Source organism: Chiroxiphia lanceolata, chromosome 6 (assembly GCF_009829145.1).
Source record: "Chiroxiphia lanceolata isolate bChiLan1 chromosome 6, bChiLan1.pri, whole genome shotgun sequence".
NCBI classification, from domain to species: domain Eukaryota; kingdom Metazoa; phylum Chordata; class Aves; order Passeriformes; family Pipridae; genus Chiroxiphia; species Chiroxiphia lanceolata.
Window position 1 is genome coordinate 7,068,368 of NC_045642.1, and position 22,334 is coordinate 7,090,701.

Sequence of the window (22,334 nt, forward strand, 5' to 3'; positions counted from 1 at the left end):
GCCTATTTTTTAGCTTATAATATAATATTAAAATAAGGTCTCTCACTTATTAAAAGAAAGCTTGGCTGTCCTTTTGAGAACACTATAACAATTTACAATGGCAAATTTATTGAAAAACAAAATTCATTTTACAAATTCACAATGCTTTATCAATTTAAAATGAATGCTGCATTTCCAAAAAGCACAACCTCTAACTTTTCTCCTTGTTTGTTTTGCACCAGCAATTTACAAAAAAAAAAAAAAAAAAAAAAAAAAAAAGAAAAAAACCAAACCCCAAAGCCCACCCCAAAACAAAAACCCCCACGGTTCCCCCAAAATCCCACCCCGCCCTCCCCCAGCCCCTCTTTTGAAATAAACATGTAACTGAATGTAAGTTTTATAATTAGAAAATGGCAGTTTATAGACCTTCCCCAGTTCCAAATGTGCAGTAGTGCTTCAGGATCCTTGAGGGGTCGGAAGGTCGAATATAATTGGAGGGTTGGTTGGCTGGAAGCTGACTGTACACGTTGAAGCATTGATGTACGTCGTGTAACCGTCTGTCATGATGCCATAACCTGTGGGGACAACGTGTCACACTCACTGCACCACAAACAAACAGTGCTGAAGGCTTGTTTGTGGGATCAATGCTTTGGAGTAAAATTAAATTAATCCCTTCAAAACGATACAAAGCTCTTGAAAGCTGCTTGATTTAAAAAAAAAAAAAATACCCAGTGTGCCATGTTTGAAATAAGAATGGATGCTTTTGTTTTATGTACAAACCTTTTTTCCCCCCTGGATAGCCCTCTGTTGCAACTGGATGCAGCAGAAACAGAGACAATGCCACACATGTTCTTTTTCTAATTACATTATTAGTGAGCTACAGTCAGAAGAAAAAGACCATTCAGGATTCGGAAGTAACTTTGGTTTAATCTACAACACCCTCTCTCTGGGAAATGACCCAAACCCTTGTAAGGTCTCCCTCTCCTAGTCCTTATTATCCAGTTCCTCATCACAGGACTGCCAAGCTGGTGTTCATGCCAGCTCCTGATACCCCAGAAACTCCTCAGCAGGTTAAAAGTATACACATACACATATCCAGGTTGTCCAGAGAAGCTCCATCCCTGGAAGTGTCCAAGGCCAGGTTGGATGGGGCTTGGAGCAAGCTGGTCTATTGGAAGGTGTCCTTGCCCCTGGTAGGGGATTTGGAATGAGATGATCTTTAAGGTCCCTCCCAATCCAAACCATTTTATGACTCCATGATATACTATATATATGTATATATACATACACACACACACACACACACACACACACACACACACATATATGCATATAGATATATATACACACATATATATTTTTAAACTATTTTTGTAAAAATGTGTGTGTTTTCAGCTGACATCCACAAAAAGCTAAACAAAGAATTTGGAAAAGGTCTTGAAAATGTATCTGGCACCAAATGTACTTGAAAAAATAATTTTGAAAACCCCCAGAGTTTCATGGAGGAAGAGAGTTTCCCATCGCAAACCCACAGAGGAAAGATGTTTTTCTTTTAAACCATTATGATACAGTACAGATCACTGCTGTCTGAAAGCTAAGATAAATACAGCTACCCACAGTGCCTATCAGAAAGAATAATCACTTCAGAATTGCTGCACTGTCCACCTGTATTACTTTATTTATTTAGAATGGCAATTTTGATTTAGACCGTCTCATGGTGGGAAAAACCCTGTTTGTGGTTGTTCTTGCTTATCAACCAGGGAAAAAACCTGCATCACCAAAATGTGTGTACAGCCTCCGTTGACTTAAGGGAATGTGGTGCATCTTCATCTCAGCTGGAGTTGGATTGGAATTAATTGAACTGTAAGATAATGCTTTTAACACTTTGCTATTTCTTCCCATACTGAAACAAGCTGTTCTTATGTCTTCTGTGTAAGTACTAAATGGGATTTTAACTTTTTTTTGTTATTCTTGTAAGAATTTATTTGAACATTCGCTTTTAATATGTGCTGCCACCTTTCTTGTGAGACATAAATGTAGGGTGGTGCACATGGTTCCTTGGTGCTTTCTCATAATAATTAAAATGTACATGTACTTTACAATAATTAAAATGCACATGTACATTAAAATATCTTCCTCTCCCACTATTTAATGCTATTAAAGTTTCACCACCTAATGTGCCTACAAAGGCTGTAGACAGTTTACACGTTTTAGCTGGAAGTCTTGCTATATTCACTTATTCTTAATATGCAAGGACTAATATTTATACAAAATATCCAATCTTTTCCTGAGTGCATTAAAAGACTTATTTATGCCTCTATACTTAAGGTCATGTCAGCATTCCCGGTATAGACTCTTTATTTGCAGATGCCAGGCATGAAATTTGTCGTATGGAGTCACAAGGGCTTCAGAAAAACCAACACCACTTGTTGAGAAAGCTGTCCTTTTTTTATTTTCTTTTTATGAAGTCCTCCAGATCTTTAAGCTTATGGAGAACCTAGTTATAGACAATGGAGAAACCTCCAGGGGGAGAATATAAAGCATTTAATGTGTAATTTTGAGTTCCAGGGTCACAAAGTCTTACACTCTCTCTCAGGCAGAACTCCTAGTGTTTGTCTCTCAGCCACATGAAAGCTATGAAATTGTATTAAATATTTAAGTATCTCCAGCATGTATTTAATCTCTCAGTCACTTCCACTGCCACAAACTGAGCTCATTGTTTCTGAAGCTTCACACTCTGCCTGTCCTGGCACTGACAGTGGGGAAATATCTCTTCTAAAACATGAGACTCCTGGAGGGTAACACACGCAGTACAGACTGTATTACAGGGTGCTTTTAGAAATGTATGCACAGTGAGTTCTGGCAATGCCTCCTGATGCCTGACTCAAGATGCCCTCCTTTCTGCTTCTCCTTGTGCACTGAGGGAGGTGAGCTGAGACAGTAAGTTGTCTTTGATTTTCTTTTCCCTCTGGCACCTTTCTTAGCTCCTGTATTTAGAGTAATGGGGATAATTTTCATTTTGGCTTGCAAGTGTGGGGAATCTCATCTGTTTCTCTAACCAAGTTTGTCAAGACTTGAATTGCTTTCAAATAACCCGCATAGAACAACCTTTGCACAGTGAGAGATGTAGGTGGCTAAATGTAGCACACATTCCTGAAACAGCCTGTTTTAATTCCGGCATAAATTTACAACGTGCTGTACATGAAACCACTTCCCTCAGCTCCTTCCCCACTTTAGTCCACACCATCAAAATGTGCTCCTTGAAATCTGTCTGAGATCGAAGTGGGGAGTAGTGCTGCTCCTTACCTTCATGAATCCCACCAAAGACATGGAGTTTGGGCCTTACTCGCCTCTGCACTGTGTTCAGCAGCTCCACGCAACCCACTCTCTGCAGCTCCTTTGGAACCCAGTCTCGAAAACCTGAAGGCAAAATGCAATCAATATTGTTAATTTTCTCTTATTCAGGTAAGGTTTCACGTAGTCTTTCAGGAAGTCATAATTCACAGAAGGTTTATTACATTATCTCTAGTCATAACCTCTCCATTAAAGCACACAGTGGCTTTTAAGGAATGTTTCGCTGCCACTTTGTCTTCCTTAAGATTTCCTCCCTTCAACTGCATTAATATTTTTCTGGATGTGATTTGTTTTTTTAAACTACAGGTTTAAACTCATCTTCCACCTTGAAACCCTGGGACATTTATTCCTGGCACTGTTGCAGATTTTTCTTCCCTTTCCCCTGGTTCTCAGAGCAGTCAGCTTCCCAAGCCAGCTGTGTGGTTATTCCAGAAACGAAAACAGCTCAGGAAGATCAGCTGATCTCGATACAGCTGTCACCCCAAAGGTTTAAAATACAGTCTCCCACAACTTCCAGAGGACCATGGTCTGCAAGCATCAGGTAACTTCTGAGCCCACACCACCAACCTCAAGTAATGCAGCAAAACAGCTTTCAACAAGCCAGTGCTAACTGACTACATTGCCAGTTGGTCCTACAGATAATATGGGAAAATGTACAAAATTTGACATCAGTCCTTACAGAAGTTTGCTGCCTGGACTAGCACTGACAAACATCAGTAGGGCAAGATGAACGAGGGGGAGTGAAAGGGAAATTGGGAGCCAGGTCCAACTGCAGCACCATTCTCCTGACTTTAGTGTGATTACACCCTGTGCCAGGTTTATCCCAGGTAGTAAAAACGTGTTTGTGACGTGAACTTGGCTAAATTTTAGGATGAACAAAGAGTCCAGTTACAGCTCTACCTCCCTTAATATTTACTTACTGAGTAAATAAGTAAACAATAAATATTTATTCTAAAAGCAGTATTTTGTCAATATTACCATACAGGCTGAGACCTAAAGCCCCTCATTTTAGGCACAGTACTAACAACTAATCTGTGTCTGTAGTTAAGATACAGTGCCAACCTTTTGAAATTGAACTTTATTATCTCCATCAAACACAAAATTTAAGTATGCTTATTCAATTAAAGCACTCCTTAGTGTCTGCAGCATCACAGTACTTCTGTACGATCCCAATTCAGAGCAGATGGATTAACAACCCATTTAAAACAGCACCCATGAAACATTATAAACATGCTTGCAAGGGTTTTTTTGCTTCTTTGGGAAAATAAACTGATTAAGAGAGTGCTGTTCAAAGCACTGGTTTGCAATATCCGGTGGCTCCAAAGCCAGTGGATGCTGTATCCCTGCTTTAACACAGCAGTAAGATGGGAGTTCCAGTAAGGTTAAAGAGAATTTGCAGATCACCTTACAGTGTTCTCTAAGTTGTACCAAAAAAATGGAACCAGAATACAAAAGGAGCAGTAATTACATTGGTCAAAAACTTTCTGGAATTTTTTTTTCCCTTAGCTTTGCTTAGATTGCTGACTCTTAATTGTGGTAGAAAGCATAAGCATGCATTATTTCCTGACTCCACTGTCACCAAGAAGCTCTGTGAGATCACTGAGCCAGCCTGGAAGCATCTAAAATGCTGCTTTATGATGGCACCACGCAATTCTTAGAAGTTTTTACTATATTCACAACCATCTCAAAAGTCAGTGACTTCGTGTGATGATCTGACCCCTTGGATTGCAAGCACTTACTAAAACCCTGACAAAATCACAGCAAGGGCAATGAAAAGACTGCCACACTTCCTTATCCTGGTAAGCCATATTTATAAAAGACAGATGCTCAGTTGTAAACCCTGCTGAAATACTTAAAATACAGTCCTAGACTGCTTGCCACATGTGTCTTATAGAAAAGCAGTAAATAATATGTGATACTGTCTTCTGGGGTACAGGGTAGAGGAAAAATAGTGGGGCTTTTCAAGTGGTTTTAGTGTGGGCTTTAATGACTTCAGGTATGCCAAAACTGAGCACTCCTGTCTCTGCTAAATGAGTATCCCAGTGTCTTTTTGAGACCATCAGAACTCAGTTTAGACCTTATGAGCTAAAATGGAGACCAGTGAATTACTCACGTTGACAAGGCAAGCAAAATTCAACTAAATGAGAAACTCTTAGCTACCTAATGAGAAAACAAATTATGCATTCATAGACTGGTGCTCACCCATCATTAGTTTAAGTAAGGAACAATTATCTGAGAATGTAATTTTATTCCTTCACAAAGTTTTTATAAGCCAATTAATACCTTTAAAACTACTGTTACATATTCTAAGTTTATCAGGACTTTATCAAGGAGAATATGTGATTACATACTCCTAAACTCCTGACTGCTTACTCTCAAACCTTAAAGTAACATGTCATTGTGGTGAGAAAAGTTTTTAAAAGTTTTAGTCAATCTCTAAAAAATCATATGGGATTGGAAACTGCTTGTCAGATGAATACTGTTCTTAAATAAAATGTCAAACTGTAACGGTTATTGAGTCAGATATTTGATCTCCCCTAGTTTGAATTTAACAAAAAAATTAAGTTTTTTATTGAAATTCAACAGATCAGCTAAGCCTAATCATCATTTTCCATTTCTTCCAAGAAGGTTTTTAATCCATAGCTTTGAGTTCAGGTGCAATTAGAGTATAGGTTAGAGCATTATTAGTTTTGCTTATTTTGAAAGTAAAATTCTCATGCAAAAAAAAATCACACAAGAGCTTTTGTTTCACTTACCAAGGGGAGGTCCATGTGTCATTAGTATATCAATTCCCTCAGGAATAAGGTTCCACTTGTCTAGCAAAGACTGACCTCTGGGTAGATTAAAGCCCCATCCATTAAACCACGGTGTCCTTTGGGGGAAAATAAGACAAACTGCATCAGTGTAAAATAAAAATCTCTTTCCTTCTCCATTTTTTTTCTAAATTAAACCAATTTCTGTGCTTCAGAGATTACTTGCAGACAGCCTTTTTGAAGAGGATGCCTCTAAAACACACTGATTCAAATACATATACACATTAATGTATATGTTTGAATTTAGATTAATATCTGATGCTATTTTTGTACTTGAAGAGTATTCAGCCCTGGGGACATTTACTCACTAGAGGGAAAGGGAAAAATGTTAGAATAACACAGTCTAAATATAAAGCTTTTTTTTTTCAAAGTTTGGGGATGTTGGAAGGTAAGAACTCCTTGCTCATGCTAATTACCAAAACAAGCAAAAAATTTCCAAAGCTTTTTGGAGGCAAATATCAATATCTCACAGCACAGGGCAGCAGTAAGTAACAGTTCAACAGCACTTAAAAGCACCATCTGTGCTATGGTGTTTCACCAAACTCAAACTTGCTCCTTTCAGCACTTTTAATACCGGGTTACTGTCACCTGTCTTGGTTTTGAACTCCTGAGCCTCCTAAAGATCTCCATCACACAATGTTTAGCCTCACGATGGCTTTTTAAAGAGATCTTATAATTTAAAATTCATCTACTATTTCTTAAGGAAAACTCATATTCTCAGTCTTCTCCACCATAGCATAGCATTGCCCTGAGACACTGGTTTAACCACCAATCCAAGCCTGTAGCAATGACAAGTGAACCTCTTAGGAGTACTTTTTCAAAGTATAACAGCAAAAATGAATAATTTTCATGCAGGTATATCATAATAAAGCCTTCCCTTATCAGATAGGTACACAAAGCAATTGTTCTGAAGGGATGTTGTAATGTTTACAGTATTTGTTACCAACAACTTCTTATAGAGCTGTTTGTACTGTACTAATTTTAAGGGATTTCAGCCATGTGTGCATTTCCTAGAGCTCAGGCAAGAGATTTAGACTTCATTTTCTAGGGAGGAAACTCCTATCCTAGCCCTAGTCATTTGGGGGTATCTTTCTGAGAGTTCAAGCTACTCCTGACATCTTCTGTGTGCTGCAGTTCTGAAAAGAGAAAACAAAAACTGAGGTGGAAAAACAACCACAAACCAAAGAAAACTGTACCTTTTAAAGAGAGAGAGATCATTAGAGCCCTATGTAATTTCATTATGTAACCTGCCTTCTCTACCCTCTAAATTATTCATATTTCTCAGCCTCAAATATGCATTAAAGCAGGAGTGTCCTGCTGAGCTTACATCTCTAATTTTTATTTTTTGTAATTAAAGCGCTTTGTTTTCCCGACACAATGATTTGACCAACGAAGATTATAGCCAGTTATAGGGATGATCTGCATTCCTGACAATCGGCAGTATGGAAAAACAGCAGGCGCTGCTAATATAGGGGCAGGAAGGTCACTGGTGCCTTAGTAACAAATAATAGACATATCCCATGTAGTCCTACTGAACTAATACTTCTACTCCACACACACAGGAACTCATTCAAGCCAGCAGACTTCCTGAATGAACACTAACAAAAGATAGGGAAATGAGACGTTTTGTCAAACATTTTTTGTGAGCTATGGGTTCCTCATGTGCACAGCCACGAAGCTTCACCTCTCACAGCTGCCCCGCTCTGCACCCACGGAAATGCCCCAAAAACATTCCTGTGTTGCAAAGCAAGGTCAGTCTACTCACAGAAGGTTTGTATGCAGCTGAATTAAAACTGAAGGGTGTGTCTTAGCTTTAACCAAATCACAAGAATTTTTGCTCTTCTAGGATTGACCTTCCTGAAACACGTATCTAAATTTCCTGTCCTACAGAGCTCCTAGGTCTTAATATATCAAAATTATTGTAACCTTCAAGGCTGAAGTTAGAAGTTTAAATATGGTTTGGCTAAACATTCAGCTGCTTGAAAAAAACAAACACACAGAGCACTGGTCAAACTTTTCACTGTCAATTAATGATTCTTTCCCCACTTGCATTTCTCCTGAAGATAAGATTGTAGTTATTACACCATAGTTAAACCTGAAACATGAAACCCCATCTGTGATTTCTCTGGAGCTCTTTGGAGACTACAACCACAGAAAAAGCTGGATTTGTCTGCAGGTTTTTTATTTTATTTTATTTTCTTCTGAAGCACTGTGGAAGGAGGAGGGGAACCTGAGCTCAAATATATTCCTCATTCACCAACCTCTGTAATTAGCTGTGACTAACAGGCCCCACATGGGAATCCACTTGCAAGAAAACTTTCAAGAAACCTTCCTGATTATGCAGCATGTGCACAAAAAAAGATGGTCAAGTGCTTACTTAATATAATAAAGATTTTCATACAAAATGAACAAATCAAGGAGAAGAGCAGGCATGACTGGAAGAACACCTGGATTGTAGATTTAGGCTTCAGGCATTTAAAACACAAACCCTTGCATATTCAGTGACAGCACTGCACAGACCAGGCAGACTGAGGGTCCCTGCCTTTCGGGGGGTTCAGGCATTTCCAGAAAGCCAAGAGGATGCGTTCAGAACACCACCAAGAAGAGAAACAGCTTTCTGGCACAGGCTCAGGTTTAGATGAGATCACAGGGAAGGTCACCCGATGTTTGCACTCGGCTGTGTTGCAGTGCAGACGAAATGGAGTTGATGTGCTGTGAATCCCACAGCACATCCTGTGTCACAATCCCGGGAGTGCACACTGAACGGCCTTTTACCCCCAGCAAACTTTAAAGGCGTGCAGGAAAGACAACCCCTGCACTGTAGGTAGGTAGTACACTGTAGTATACTAACAAGGGGTATTGGATAGGGGTATTTTACTCCCATTAGTGCCTTTTTTTGAATACATGAGTTAGAGTCACTCTCAACTTCCAAATAATTTAGAAGAAAAACTGTGCATGATGTTAGGTGCCTTCTGCAACATATTTTCAAGCTGATTACTCGCTGTGAGAAACCACTTCCTATCTAGGAAGAAATGCCTATAATGAACTTTGGCTGCACTGTCGGGGTTTAAGCCCAGCTGGCAACCAAGCACCACGCAGCCACTCCCTCCTCCCCATGGGATGGGAAAGAAAACTGGATGAGTAAAAGCACATACACCCACCTGTGGTAACCCCTAATCAGGTGCAAATAATTAGTAAAGGCTGCTTGATCCTTAGCAGCCATATTTCAGATACGACCTGGTTTTTTCTTTCCTAAGGAGCTCTAAGTAAAAGTAATTTCAGTTAACTCCTAAAACCGTTCATCGTATACTTCATTTTTAAGTACAGCTGGCAAGAGCAGAAAGATATCAGCTGTTGAATAATGCCACGAGGGAGGCGTAGACGGAAAACCCACCGGGACTGGTAATGAGAGATTACAAATGATTTTGTCATTTTACGTTTGATGGACCAGAACACTTCCTCACACCCCCATGCCCGGCGTGTGCAGGGGAACCTAATTGAGCCTCTGCTCGTCAGAACCACGCCACACTCCACAGCCTCCTTCACGTGCCATCAAACCCTCACGATAATTCCCGGTCCCCGGCTCACCTGACAGCTCAGCCCTCGCCTGACTGCAAAGCTTCCTTGTGGTTTAGGGATAGCAGCTCTGCTGGCACCAGGTGTGACACAGGGAATATCCTCGTGAAAGGCAGACACCTGGCCCGTCCCTACTCTCCTCAGTTCTTCATTTCTACGCAGGAATCCTCACAGGCCCCCCTCCACCTGGCATTCTGGAAGCTACATTTTCTGCAATTAAAACTGAGTGCTTATGCAGGAGGCTGCAAATTATCTTCACACCTTGTGCTGCAAGAGACGCAGACGTTACTTGACGTGATGCCAGGAAGGAGGGAATCTTAAACCTCACAGCAAGACTCACCCTCCTTTTACAGGTGCACTGGGAGAACCCCTGGACAAGACACACAAATCCATCTGCTTTTTACAGCAGAGAGCTGCCTCTTCAGCAGGTGATCGGATCTCCCTTCTCCCAAGTAAACACCGTATGGTTTTATCAAAACCCAAATGAACCAAAGCCAACCCACAATAAAAGCACAGTCACGGAGCATTATTTCATGACCAAAAAAATCACAACTGCTCTTTGGTGTGCTCCTCAGAAGCAACACTATGACGTGAGGAAACAGGAGACACAAGGTCGCAGCCAAGTTCATTCGAGTGATACAGGAATTTCAAATCCTTCTGGAACTCTAATGTTTTTAAAGGTTGGTATCTCCTACAACCTACTTTCATCTCTTCTCTGGCTCATGAATTTAATTACCTGATCCTCAGAGTTCAACAACTCAAAAGGTAAATGTACAGTGAGACCTTCTAGATTCAGATTCTCCTCTTAACTCCACCAGTAAATCCGTTTATTTCAATAGTTACTTCTAAACAGGATTAGAAAAAATAAATTATCTCATGGTTCTTTAATCCCATGTATCCATTCATTTTTAAGGCTACCCAGTCTTTTAGGAAAGCTTCAATTTTACCCTTAATCCAATGAGTAAAGTGCGCAGGAGGCAAAAATCTCATTCTATCTCCTTCCACAGGATAACAGCCAAGGGAGTGTCTAAAAGGCATCACAGCAGGAAAGCACTTCCACACGACCAATAACAGTAATGAAATGGTCTTTATTTTTTTCAGCATTCCAAATGAACGCACAGACCTGGCTCAGGAGGGAGACAGACAGTTCCAGCAGCAGAACAAAAGTGGTGGGACAGGGCATGGACACGCACTGCTAGACTTGCTCAGTTGCAGGACTGTCCTACAGACACGTCCCCAAAGCGTCTACGCCGGTGCTGGGCAGCCGTGCCCGTGGAGCAGCAGAGAGCAAACCACAAAGGGATGGGGGGGGGGGGAACAGTGACCTTTGTGCACAGAGAAGAAAAAAAAGCCTTTCAATCCCCTCCCTCTGCCCCGCACAAGTGTTTGCCAGGGCCGGGCAGCCCCCACGCGCCGGGTGCCGTGTTCAGTCAATGGACAGAGCGTGCCTACTGGGAATACACAAACAGCGACTGCCAGGGAGAAGGGGAAGGAGGAGAGAGCCTGTGTAATCATGGAGACAAAAGGCTGAGCAGGGCAAGTGCACAGTGTATTGAGGAAGCACATTTTTACAAGACCTTCTGTAAAAGCTCCGAAACTTGCCTTCGGTGCCACAAAAGTACTTTTTTTTTTTTTTTGGTTAAGCTCCTTCTTATGGTGAAGGTTCAAATGCTTTTTGCACAATGTAACAACTATCAGGAAATGATAAAGGCTAAATTATTTCCTAAATGTGCTCATCCTGTGTAATGTTGCTATATCAGTAAGAGGCCCAGCCTGGGGGCTCAAGCTGCATGTCATTCCCACTGAGCACCTCTGTGCCTCAGTGTTCTGTTTAGAGAGTGAGGACAATAATACACAACCAAAAGAGTCACCATGAGGTCTGGTTCCTTGGGATTTTGCTTACCCTGCATCTTTAAACAGCTGAAGCTCTCACAGAAGTGGATTATCAGTACTGCCATTATGTTAGCCATGTTACTGTATGTTACCTCCTTATTACCAACCTGCACGCAAGTCTGGAAGACTCTTAAAACACAGTCCTGCTATTTTTACAAAGCTAGAAAAACCTGAGACCTCAACAGCTGCTGGTAATTTGTTTTGTTTTGTAGTTTTTCCTCTTTCTCTCTTTCACTTACAGTCTATAATCTCTAAATGCTGGTTATCCAAATGACAAAGCATTTGAGAAGCACAACCCCTTGTCATCCACCCTGTTTGGAGGGCAAGAGCCCACACAGCACCTTTCCTCTGGGAAGCAGTATTCCACAATGAGAAGCAGCAGCAACCACCTCATCACCACCAGCCAGCATGACATGGCACATTCCCTGCACCAGGCCTCTCCCAGTTTCTAATTCAGACTGTGGAAACTGGTTCACGAAAGTTTCAGCTTAAACTCCTGCCAGACAGAGATCCATGCTTGAATCTGGGAGAGCTATGAAAGGAAAGAAAAATCCAGGACCTTTACTGCTACCACTGCTACCTCTGTGGATACCTTTCAGTAATTTTGCACTAACCACTTCTATCCTGTGTCTTGACTGGTTAGTGATCCTTTTTGGCAGAGGATTGTCCATTCTGTTCACATGTTTTGTGTTAACAATACCAGAGCAGCACAGATAATATTTAAGAAAACTCATCTGTGGGGAAGATGCGTTTTAACAAAAATAAAATTGAAAGAAGTTGAGTAAAGAAACACAGAATAAATACACCAGGGTTTAAGACACATGAGAGCAAAGGAGCAGACAGGCAGGAGGTTGAAATGCCAGTAATGTCACAGAGGATCACAAGACACTGAGGACAGCAGGAGGCAGAGCACAGGGCTCCCAGAGGACAGGAGTAAGGAGCACACAGAGGAGCAGAGGAGTGGACTCCACCAAGAATCCAGTGGGTACCGGAAAGGACAGGAAAGGAGTAGATGAATTTCTCAAGTTTATGATCCATACTACCTTGGCTTAAGCATCTGAATTGCTCATCAAAGAGGAAATTTCCTCCAAACCTTCTGGGGCTTTCCAATCCCTAACTGTACTGCAATTATTTTATTTAGGGCTTTACTTAATGAGATCTGGGAGATATTTTAATATCCCAAAAATATGAAAATAATTCAAACTTGACTCAAGGGCTAATTTCATTCTACTTTTAAAAGGAACAGAATTACAAAGGCCTACTAATAGAAGCAAGTATTGAACCTTGCATATTTCTGTGCTGCATAAAGTTGAGGATGGCTTGAAGGATAGACCTGGTGTAAGACAAGACCAGCTTTAAATGGATCCACACATTAAGTACACTTTGTTTCCCTATATGGCAGTGGAAGCATTGTTGCAGCAGCCCACATCTATGGAGTACCATCCTGGATTGACTTGTAAAACTGCTGTTCATTCCAGAGTGGGCACAGTGTCCCCTTCATTCCCATACTACATGGGAATGTACATGCACCTTCAAAGAGTCAAAGGATGCTGCAGTACTGAAAAGAGCTTAAATGCCTCAAATTCTTATCGTAGAATTTTGTGGTCTTGGTAGAAACACAAACAATCCTGGAATATCTACCTAAAGGAAGGAGTTCTCTGGTCCTGAAGCTCACCATAATATAAACTGAATGTCCATTCTGAGGGATACACCGGGGGAAAGAGGAAAAAAAAAAAAGGAAAAACCAGCTGAAATTTTGATTTAATTTTGCTCAAGAACTGTGTATGTCAAAGAATGATGCTTGGATTCTTGTTTCCTTATAGTAAAAGTGATCATAATATGCTACTTGTATTGCATCTTAATTTTCTACATTCCTCTCATTATCCATGCAGGAAATGTAAACTGACAAAGCTTCTACCTCAGGTCAATCTGGAAGAGGCTTTTACTAACAGCCCTGCTTCTGTGATGACAACACAAATTAAAGTAGACACACAAAAAAAAAAAAGGTAAAGAAGTAAAGACCTCTCCCCCAACATACTATGTTGCATAGTTTCAATCCACTGGGGAAGTCTGTGTGTTTGACATGTTAAAGAGCCAAATCTGTACAGGTGTAATTGCAACCAGTAGCTTCTGTTGAATATGTTATACATTTATAAAAGCAGCATTAGGAAAATATTAACAGAAAGATGTCTGCCTTTAAAACAAGTAAGCTACATTTCAGTGAATTATGAAACAAATGTTGCCAGATTTAAGTTAGTATAACAAATAAAATACTCCAAAGTAGTTATGCCTGCCTGCCCTATTAGTGAATTTGGTTCTTGGTCTTAGGAAACAGCCTCTAGATATTTAATTATTTAGAATGCTCCTTAAAACAGAATACTTTAGCATCAACAGAGTGCCTGTAGTTCCTTCAAAAGGTTACGCTGGTCAGTGAACACAATTGCTTGTTCATGAATTAATGCCACAAACCAGAGGCTTCCCAGATACATATTTTTATGTAGTGTTTCAGCACCTTTAGGTATGTTTACATCTGCAGCCTGTACTGCATAACATTTAATGAGACCAAGAGGAAAGGTGTGTGTTCCCCAGAGGATGAATTCTGGCTGGGGACTCCCTAGGAGCTGCTGAACCACTGTCCCAGTTCACTGCTGCCCAGAGGCCACAGCCCCTCATGCACTGTCATCAGTCACAGAATCACACAATATTCTGAGCTGGAAGGCACCGACAAGGATCCTCAAAGTCCAACACCTGGCCCTGCACAGGACCATCCCCAAGAGTCACACCATGTGCCCAAACGCTTCTTGAACTCTTTCAGGCTTGGTGTTGTGACCACTGCCCTGGGGAGCCTGTTCCAGTGGCCACCCACCCTCTGGGTGAAAAACCTCTTTCTAATATCCAACCTACACATCCCCTGACACAACTTCAGGCCATTCCCTCAAGTCCTGTCACTGGTCACGACAGAGAAGAGATCAGTGCCCACCCTTCTCTTCCCCTCACGAGGAAGTTGTAACTGCAGTGAGGTCTCCCCTCAGTCTCCTCCAGGCTGAACAGACCAAGTGCCCTCAGCTGCTCCTCACATGGCTTCCCCTCAAGGCCCTTCACCATCTTTGTTACCCTTTTTGGATGCTCTCCAATAGCTTAATACACACACACTATTCAAGGTGAGGCCACACCAGGTCAGAGTAGAGCAGGACAATCCCCTCCCTCGTCCCGCTGGTGATGCTTTGCCTGATGCCCCCCAGGGCAGGGTTTCCCCTCCTGGTTGCCAGGGCACTGCTGACTCATATTCAACTTGCCATGGACCAGGACCCCCAGGTCCCTTTCCTGGCACTGCTTTCCAGCACCTCATTCCCCAGTCTGTCCGTACTACCAGGGTTGCCCCATCTCAGGTACAGAACCCAGCCCTTGGCCTTGCTAAACTTCCTACAATGGTCCACACACCTGCTCCAGCTCTTATAGGCCCTATCCATTTAAATCCCGACTAACAAATCAGGGAGAACACTAGGTGATGCCACTGCCTCTGTAAGCAGTGGCACAAACCCCAACCTCACATGATGGAATAAAAACAGTAGCTGGGCTACCTGAAAGGAAGTCACTTTTCTCATTCTGCTCTTCTTTAAAGATAATCCTCTGAAAATAAGAGAGTTGCTGTTTTATCCTTCAGGAATACCTACTAGATATCACCTCTGTTTAGAGCCACCTTAAGAGGGCAACACATCACCACTACTCTGAGCTCTCACAGTAAAGCTGTGGTTAGTACACACCTAAAAAAGACTCCGAGTTATAAAGTCTCTCAAAGAGTGGGCTTAAAGCAGAGCCAAATTTTGCTCTTGTTCTTGCATTGCTTTAAAGCTTTCCATGTAACACACTTCCATGCTCTAGCACATAGCATCAAGAAAAAAAAGGTTTTGGTTGTTGTGCCTGTATGATGTGGATGTCTTAGTTGCCCCTGCTTTTCCTGATCTAACTTCCAGAAGTAACAAACAGATTTTTTGTTTCTGAAAAGTAAAAAAACCCAAACAACAAAAACCAAAAACAAACAACCAAACAAAAAACCCTCGCTAAGCACAACCTACATCACAATCACAGGAACTTCAAGGCTTTCAAAAACTCTTTCAAGTGCTTTACAAGTAATAAATAATTCAGGCTCAGAACAGTCTACATAGAGCATTGTTTAAAGAGGTATTGTGTAGGATGTGGTTGCCACACCAAGAATAAATTTGCCAGAATATATGCCTAAGGCACTTGCTTAAGGTGAATCAGATGGTAGACACAGGATGCTGCCCTCCATGATTTTCATTATTAGTCTTCACTAATAAGTCAATTATTCTTATCTACTCTGACTTAAAATCAGACTGCATAAAGTCAGATGGTGCTGTTTCTCTATAAACACCATCATTTTATTTATGTTTTTCTCAAAACACTGCCTAGCGCGCCTCAAGAAGAAACCAAAACTTTACAGAATGCCTGGTAGGAAAACCAAACAAGGCTCACATGTATTAAGTCTTCCACGCACACATAGCCCACAATATTTAATTGAAGGAACTTGTAACATAATCTTCTGCATATTTACAGAAAAGAATGGAAACAGTTAGTTATAATTAGGTCACAGGATACTCCCAGCATTTCTTGTTTGTTTGAAGTCCGTGCTACCTTCCCTTCCAGCTTATTCTTGAAGGTGGATGCAAAGTTGCTTACCCTCACTAACCATATGAAAACTAAGAGTTTCCAGTGTCACAACACATGCTTAGTTGGCATTTAGGTACAGTATAAAATATCAAGGCTGGACCTTAAGCCATAATACTGGTTTACTATTTAATTATAAATTTTAGGAAATGTCATTTATTTAAAAGCTATGCAGATTTTGTTAATTTTCTTCATTTATTACAGCCCTTGCTTTGTGCAGAAATTTAACATCTGGCACACTCAAAATTTCACCTTTACTGAAAAGCACGATCCTACTTTGGAGTCTGAAGGAAGAGAAAGTTAGCAACTCCTGTTCAGTCTTCACCAAAAAACACGGATACTTCATTTGTCAAATTCTTTCAACCAAGAGAGAATGAGATGATTATGGATCCCAAAACGCCTATCACGCCTCCTTCTCAGCTCAGGAAGCCTCAGGAGACAGACATGTGTGCAAGCAAAGTTCACACATACAAAAAATCCTATACCTGATATTCCATGCATACAATGTGTGCACACGTGTGTGTATATATATATGTGTATAAATATACATCTATCTCCTGTTGCTCTGCTTGTATCAAGGAATCTTACAAATAACTTGCAGAAATGGCACAATGCACTCCCAAAACAATGAGAACTCCAACTGCTGCAGCACTCGAGCAGGGCCCCAGCCATGTAAGCAAACATTTTCAGGTTATTATCTGGAGGAGCTGTCTTATGTATGAGCCAATTTAGCAAATCAATTAAAGTAATGCAGTTACTTGATCAACAGATGAACACAAAGGGGAAAAAATGACAGAAGAGACTGAGGGAAAAACATGAGGGTCATGAAAAAAAGCAGAAGCTGCTGAAAAGAGAGCATTTGGTATCACAGAGGTAAACAGAGCATTGTTTTAATGGGAAAGGATCTGTTTAAGCAATGGGTCACTCACTTTTGTTGCCTTCAGAGTTATAAAACAAGGAACTCAGATTACATGTGGGTCATTTACACAACACAATTTTAGGCCCTCCCGCGTTCGCGCTGTCCTTTCAATGAGGTTTGTGGGAGGTGCAGATTACCACAGACTGAATGAGAGTTAATTCGACCCTTCTGGTGAAAAAAACCCTAATAGTAATAGAACAATATTTCTAATAATAGAGTAATTAGAAACCAATGTAAAAGAATTTGTACATCTGATCAACAAAATGCCATTCCTACTCTTTACAGTTCTCACTTCGAGGGAGAGAGGATTTGATCCCCACATTTCTCTGAAGCCACATGCAACACCTAATTCCTCTCAAGAGAGTGTTAATAGAATAAAATTAAATGGAAGCAAACATCAGAGGAAAGAGAGGTAGGGAAGGTGTCTTTCTCAGTGACCACCAATTAAAATCCAGGTTTTATGAAAAGCCCGAGTTGCCTCTCAGTGGATTGCAAAGTAGTTCCAAAGCCTCCCCACAGCCCGCTGACAAAACTGCTTCTGCTGGAACCACAAAGCAGCTCAGTCAGAAGCACCATCCAGTGGGCAACAACCAGCATTTCTGGTGCTACAAAACACAGAATCATTGAATGCTTTGGGTTGGAAGGGACCTTAAGGATCATCCAGTTCCAACCCCCTGACATGTGCAGGGACACCTTCCACAAGATCAGGTTGCTCAGAGCCCCATCCAGCCTGGCCTTGAAGAATTCCAGGGATGGGGCACCCACAGCTTCTCTGGGCAACCTGTTCCAGTGTCTCATCACCCTCACAGCGAAGAACTTCTTCCTTATATCTAATGTAAACCTGCCCTCTGTCCATTTGAAGCCATTCCCCCTTGTCCTACCCCTGCATGCTCTTGCAAGAACTCCCTCTCCAACTCTCCAGTAGCCCCTTCAGGCACTGGAAGGCGGCTGGAAGGTCACCCCGGAGCCTTCTCTTCTCCAGGCTGAACAATCCCAGCTCTCTCAGACTGTCTGCACAGGAGAGGTGCTCCAGCCATGCTGTAGTTTCCCAATTACATATTCGCCCCTTGGGATCATATACAACTCATATTTAAAAAGAATACACATTCAAAGAAAAGTTGTGAGGTCATATTACAAGTTCTCACTCGAAGTAAATTTTTTACTGATGAGTTACCAGCCTATGAACTGGTGGTTTATAATAGAAAGGCAGACTGACATTTAAATAGAGTGGCACTAGAATAATGGTTTTACATTAGTATTTTATGGGAGCCTGAATAACCACAGAGTTAACATACTGTATTTTCTGGCAATAAAAAATCCTTTGAAAACAAAAGGTCATTTTATTTGATAATGTAAATGAATTAGATTTGTATTGTATGGCCAAGAGAGTAAGGGAAAGATTAATTATTAGAGGAGAAGTCAATATATCAGGATGGCCAGGATTGGTTTGGTTTTAATTCTTTAAGCATGTTGTAAAGCCTGTGGTTCATAACCCACAGCCATATATTGCTGTACACTGGAGGTTTTAATATGGGCCCCGGACTTCAGTCTGATCTGATAAAAATCTGAAACTTACAGTAGGCCATTATGTGGGCAAACTATTCATTTTATATTCACCTCCTTGTCGTGTCAGTGCAGAGGTCATCTAAAGAGGGGGCCTAATTAATCAAACTGTCAGAGCCGATGAGGAGGAGCATGTTAATGGGACTTTTATTTCACCCAGGAAAGCAGTGGTCTGACAGGAACCAGAAAATATGGCCTTGATGTTGCTGTTTATTAGCAATGCTGAGATCAGTGGTAATAGGTGCCAAGCAGCCTATGTTTGATAAAGCACTGGATGTCAAGAACCTGCACCAACCAGAAATGAGACTGACAGGAGGCAGGAATCGCCGCTTATCGAGGGCTACTGAGAGCAGGTACGGCTGGGATGTGATCACAGAACCTGAACCTGCACAGGACACACTTGTTTCTTCAAAAGTAAAAAAAAAACCAAAACCAAAAAAACCCACAAACAACCACAAAAAAAAAGAAAAACAAAACAAACAAAAAACCCCAAACCAAATCAACCAACCAAACAAAAAAAAAAACAAAAAACAAAACAAAACCAACAAACACCAAAAAAACCCAAACAAAAAAAACCCAAAACCCCAAACCAAACTACCCCTCGCCCCTCAAATACCAAAACCCACCAGCTATTTTCCTGCACCTAAAGGTGAGCCTTTGCAATGTTTAGCTCCCATTTGTTTCACCTAATAGCCAAGCACAGCAGCACCAGCATAGAAAAACCCCTAAAATTAGTACAAGAGTGCTCAACTTGAAGGATTGCCTTGACGGGAGCTCGTGGTGGTGTAAGGCCAGCACACCAGCCTGACAACTCTGATACCCTCTGAGAGAGTTGTCAGGATTGTAAATGGTCTAAGACTAGCACAAAAGCTGAGACTAACTGATTCAGATCGATGCAGGAGTTGCACCAGATGAAGCAAACACAGCACAGGCAGAAGTTGGGTCTGTGCCCCTCTTGTCTGTGCTAGATCAGGCACTCAGTGAGTTCAACCCTGTCCCCACAAAACACAGTGATAATGCTAAAATAAACACAGTGAAGATTTAATTTCTTGCCCAAAGCCTTTCTCCAAAATTGATGTTCCTAACACAAAGTGCATGCCCATAGTAAAGAAGAAAACAAGCATATCTAAAAGGGAGTGAGTGGGAGATACAAGAGATGCTCACAGTTTTTGAAGGGCACTGGACTCATTTTAGCAGCAGCCATAGCTTTTGCTGTGTGGGTGATATATGCAAAATTTTAAATTAATTATTTTAGTAATGCAGCCCTACATGATTTCTCAGTCTGCAGTGCATTTTATACTTCAGGCCATGGTAGGCTTTATAATTAACTACTTTCTGAAGCCATTTTAATTAATTTTTTTCCCCCTCAACACCATTATTTCCAAATGAATAGAGAGCTAACATTAAATAGCCTTCTAAATAGAGAGCTACAGGGATCTACTCTTGTAGGATAAAGCCCTTGGAATCACGCCCCGAGCAGTGCCCTCGGAAAGGTTTAAGCAGCTGAAAGGAAATGTGCTGCCAAAAGGAAACCTTGGACACTGACAGGGCATGCAAGTCCCTGGCGAAGTCAAAATTCTTCCTGGTGGAAGAGGAAAGCTATTGTGTTTATGGCTGCTGCCATGGATCCAAATATCCTCATCCTGAATTATCTTTTTCTTTTCTTGCCCGAGAACACTCCATTGTCTGGATCTTCCTCTTAAAGCCAGCAATACTAAAATTGGAATTAAATGATGCAAAACCAAGCTGTGTGCCTCTCACTGGGGTGAGTCAGCCTCCTGGGCTGCTGCTCCATCCCGGAGCTCTCAGAGGGCTGTGGGAAAGGCAGGAGCCCGGGACAGTCCTGCCTTCTGCCCTGGGAACAGCTGTCCCTTGCAAGAGGACCAGCACAATTCCACCTACAAAGGCTAGAGAGACATGCTTGCAGTAAGGCATTTTTCTTTGTTAGCAAAACCACTTAGAAAACCTCCTGCCTCTCTCCTGAGCCTTCCCTGGTCCTCCCTGCCACAGGCACTGCTTTTTTCTAGTGGGACTCATGAGCCCGGGATGAAGTCTCTGACAACATCCACGTTTGAAAAGATTGGAAGATCTTTTTGGTTATTTGGTTTTACAGGATTCAAGCCTTCAAGCAGCCCAAATATGGGACTGGAGAATGGTAGCACTGGGCTGAGGACTGGTTACTCAGGGCAGGAACTGCTTCTCTGATGGCAAAACTCACTTAAAGCTTTACCATCAAATTACAGCTTTAAAGAGAAAAATGCACTCCTACCATAAAAGAAATGTAGGAAGAAGAATAATAAAGACACTCTTCCCGTCCTAATCTTCTGCTGCTGACAATGCCCTTTTGAATGGTTAAAATGATATTTATTTTCCCTTACATTTTCATAATTTCTAATTTAAACATAAGGCACACCTACTATACTTCACAGAAAATACATTAGACTGAAAATAAGTGCAGAAAGCTAAAATGTGGTTCAAATAACTACCTTTTGGAACTTTAGGTGGCTGTTTTCACAGCTACAAGAAAAATAAAAGTTGATGGGTAAAATTTTAATGGTTATGAGACTCACTGTTACATTTCTCAGTGGCACTGGTGTTTAAATCATTAAAGTCAGTTCACCATTAGCAAATTAAGTAGCACAAAAATTTGGAACTACGTTGAGTATCTTTTAAAAGAGTATTGAAGAGGGTTTTCTGTCATTGACACTGCATTACTTAGCCATCCTCATAGCATTTTATTAATGATAGGATTTTAGTACCTATATTGTACTATTAGCTTATTGGAGGGGAGGTGTGAATTTTTTGTAATGTCACACCTTCATTTGCAGTCATTGTGTAGTCAGAGTATGACCACACAACTATTGCTTCAAAGGCTTTGTAAGATTGTGTTCCTTAAACTGCCTGCCTCACTTCATGGAGATATCGCTCTTATTTTGAAACAGAAGAAAATCTGCACGTTAATCTCAATGACATTGCTACAGGAACCTTATTTACAGTATGATTAAAAAATGGTCCTTTCTTACAGCCTCATTAAATCTAAGCCTCATTTAACTACCAGGACATTTTTACAATGGGTTTACTGACATACCATGATAAATGTCTGTATAACATCCTTCAACAATAGCCCCGACTATAGCCATAACCACAATGTGTATAAACACTGCATCAGTCCTAACAATGCGCTGTCCTGAATAGTAGGAAGTGAAGTAACACTAAACACATTTTTACTAACCCCCACGTCTCCAAAACCTGTGTTTTGCTTTAGGTTTTTTCATTGGTTTCTCTTTTGTTTTGGGGGGGGTTGCTTTGTTTTGCCTTCTCAGCGGGAAAACAAACGCTCCCCCTAAAATTATGAGAATTAAGATGTTAAACTTTTAAAATATTACAGGACCCTTTGAAATTTTGACCTAGGCAGAAGGGTTTCCTGAAATTTGATTCTTTAGAGATAAAAGGGTTGGCAGCTGGATGAAAGCAGCCCTACCCTTTTTTTTCCATGTCAGAGAAATGAATGGAAGGGCTTATGAATACATGTAACTCACCCATTCAGGAGC

General features: G+C 41.1%; 1 protein-coding gene across 4 annotated transcripts in view; it reads right to left on the reverse strand.

The window, feature by feature from the left end:
- Window positions 1-374: 374 nt before the first annotated feature.
- Window positions 375-22,334, reverse strand: part of MPPED2 (metallophosphoesterase domain containing 2) — a 114,518-nt gene continuing 92,558 nt past the window's right edge. For all 4 annotated transcript variants that reach the window (XM_032691163.1, XM_032691162.1, XM_032691164.1 and 1 more), the window contains 3 exons: window positions 6,090-6,205; window positions 3,286-3,399; window positions 375-554 (listed from right to left, as the gene is read on the reverse strand). In XM_032691163.1, coding sequence (XP_032547054.1) covers window positions 436-554; window positions 3,286-3,399; window positions 6,090-6,205 — 349 coding nt within the window. In that variant the 3' untranslated portion in view covers window positions 375-435. The remainder of the gene's footprint in view (window positions 555-3,285; window positions 3,400-6,089; window positions 6,206-22,334) is intronic.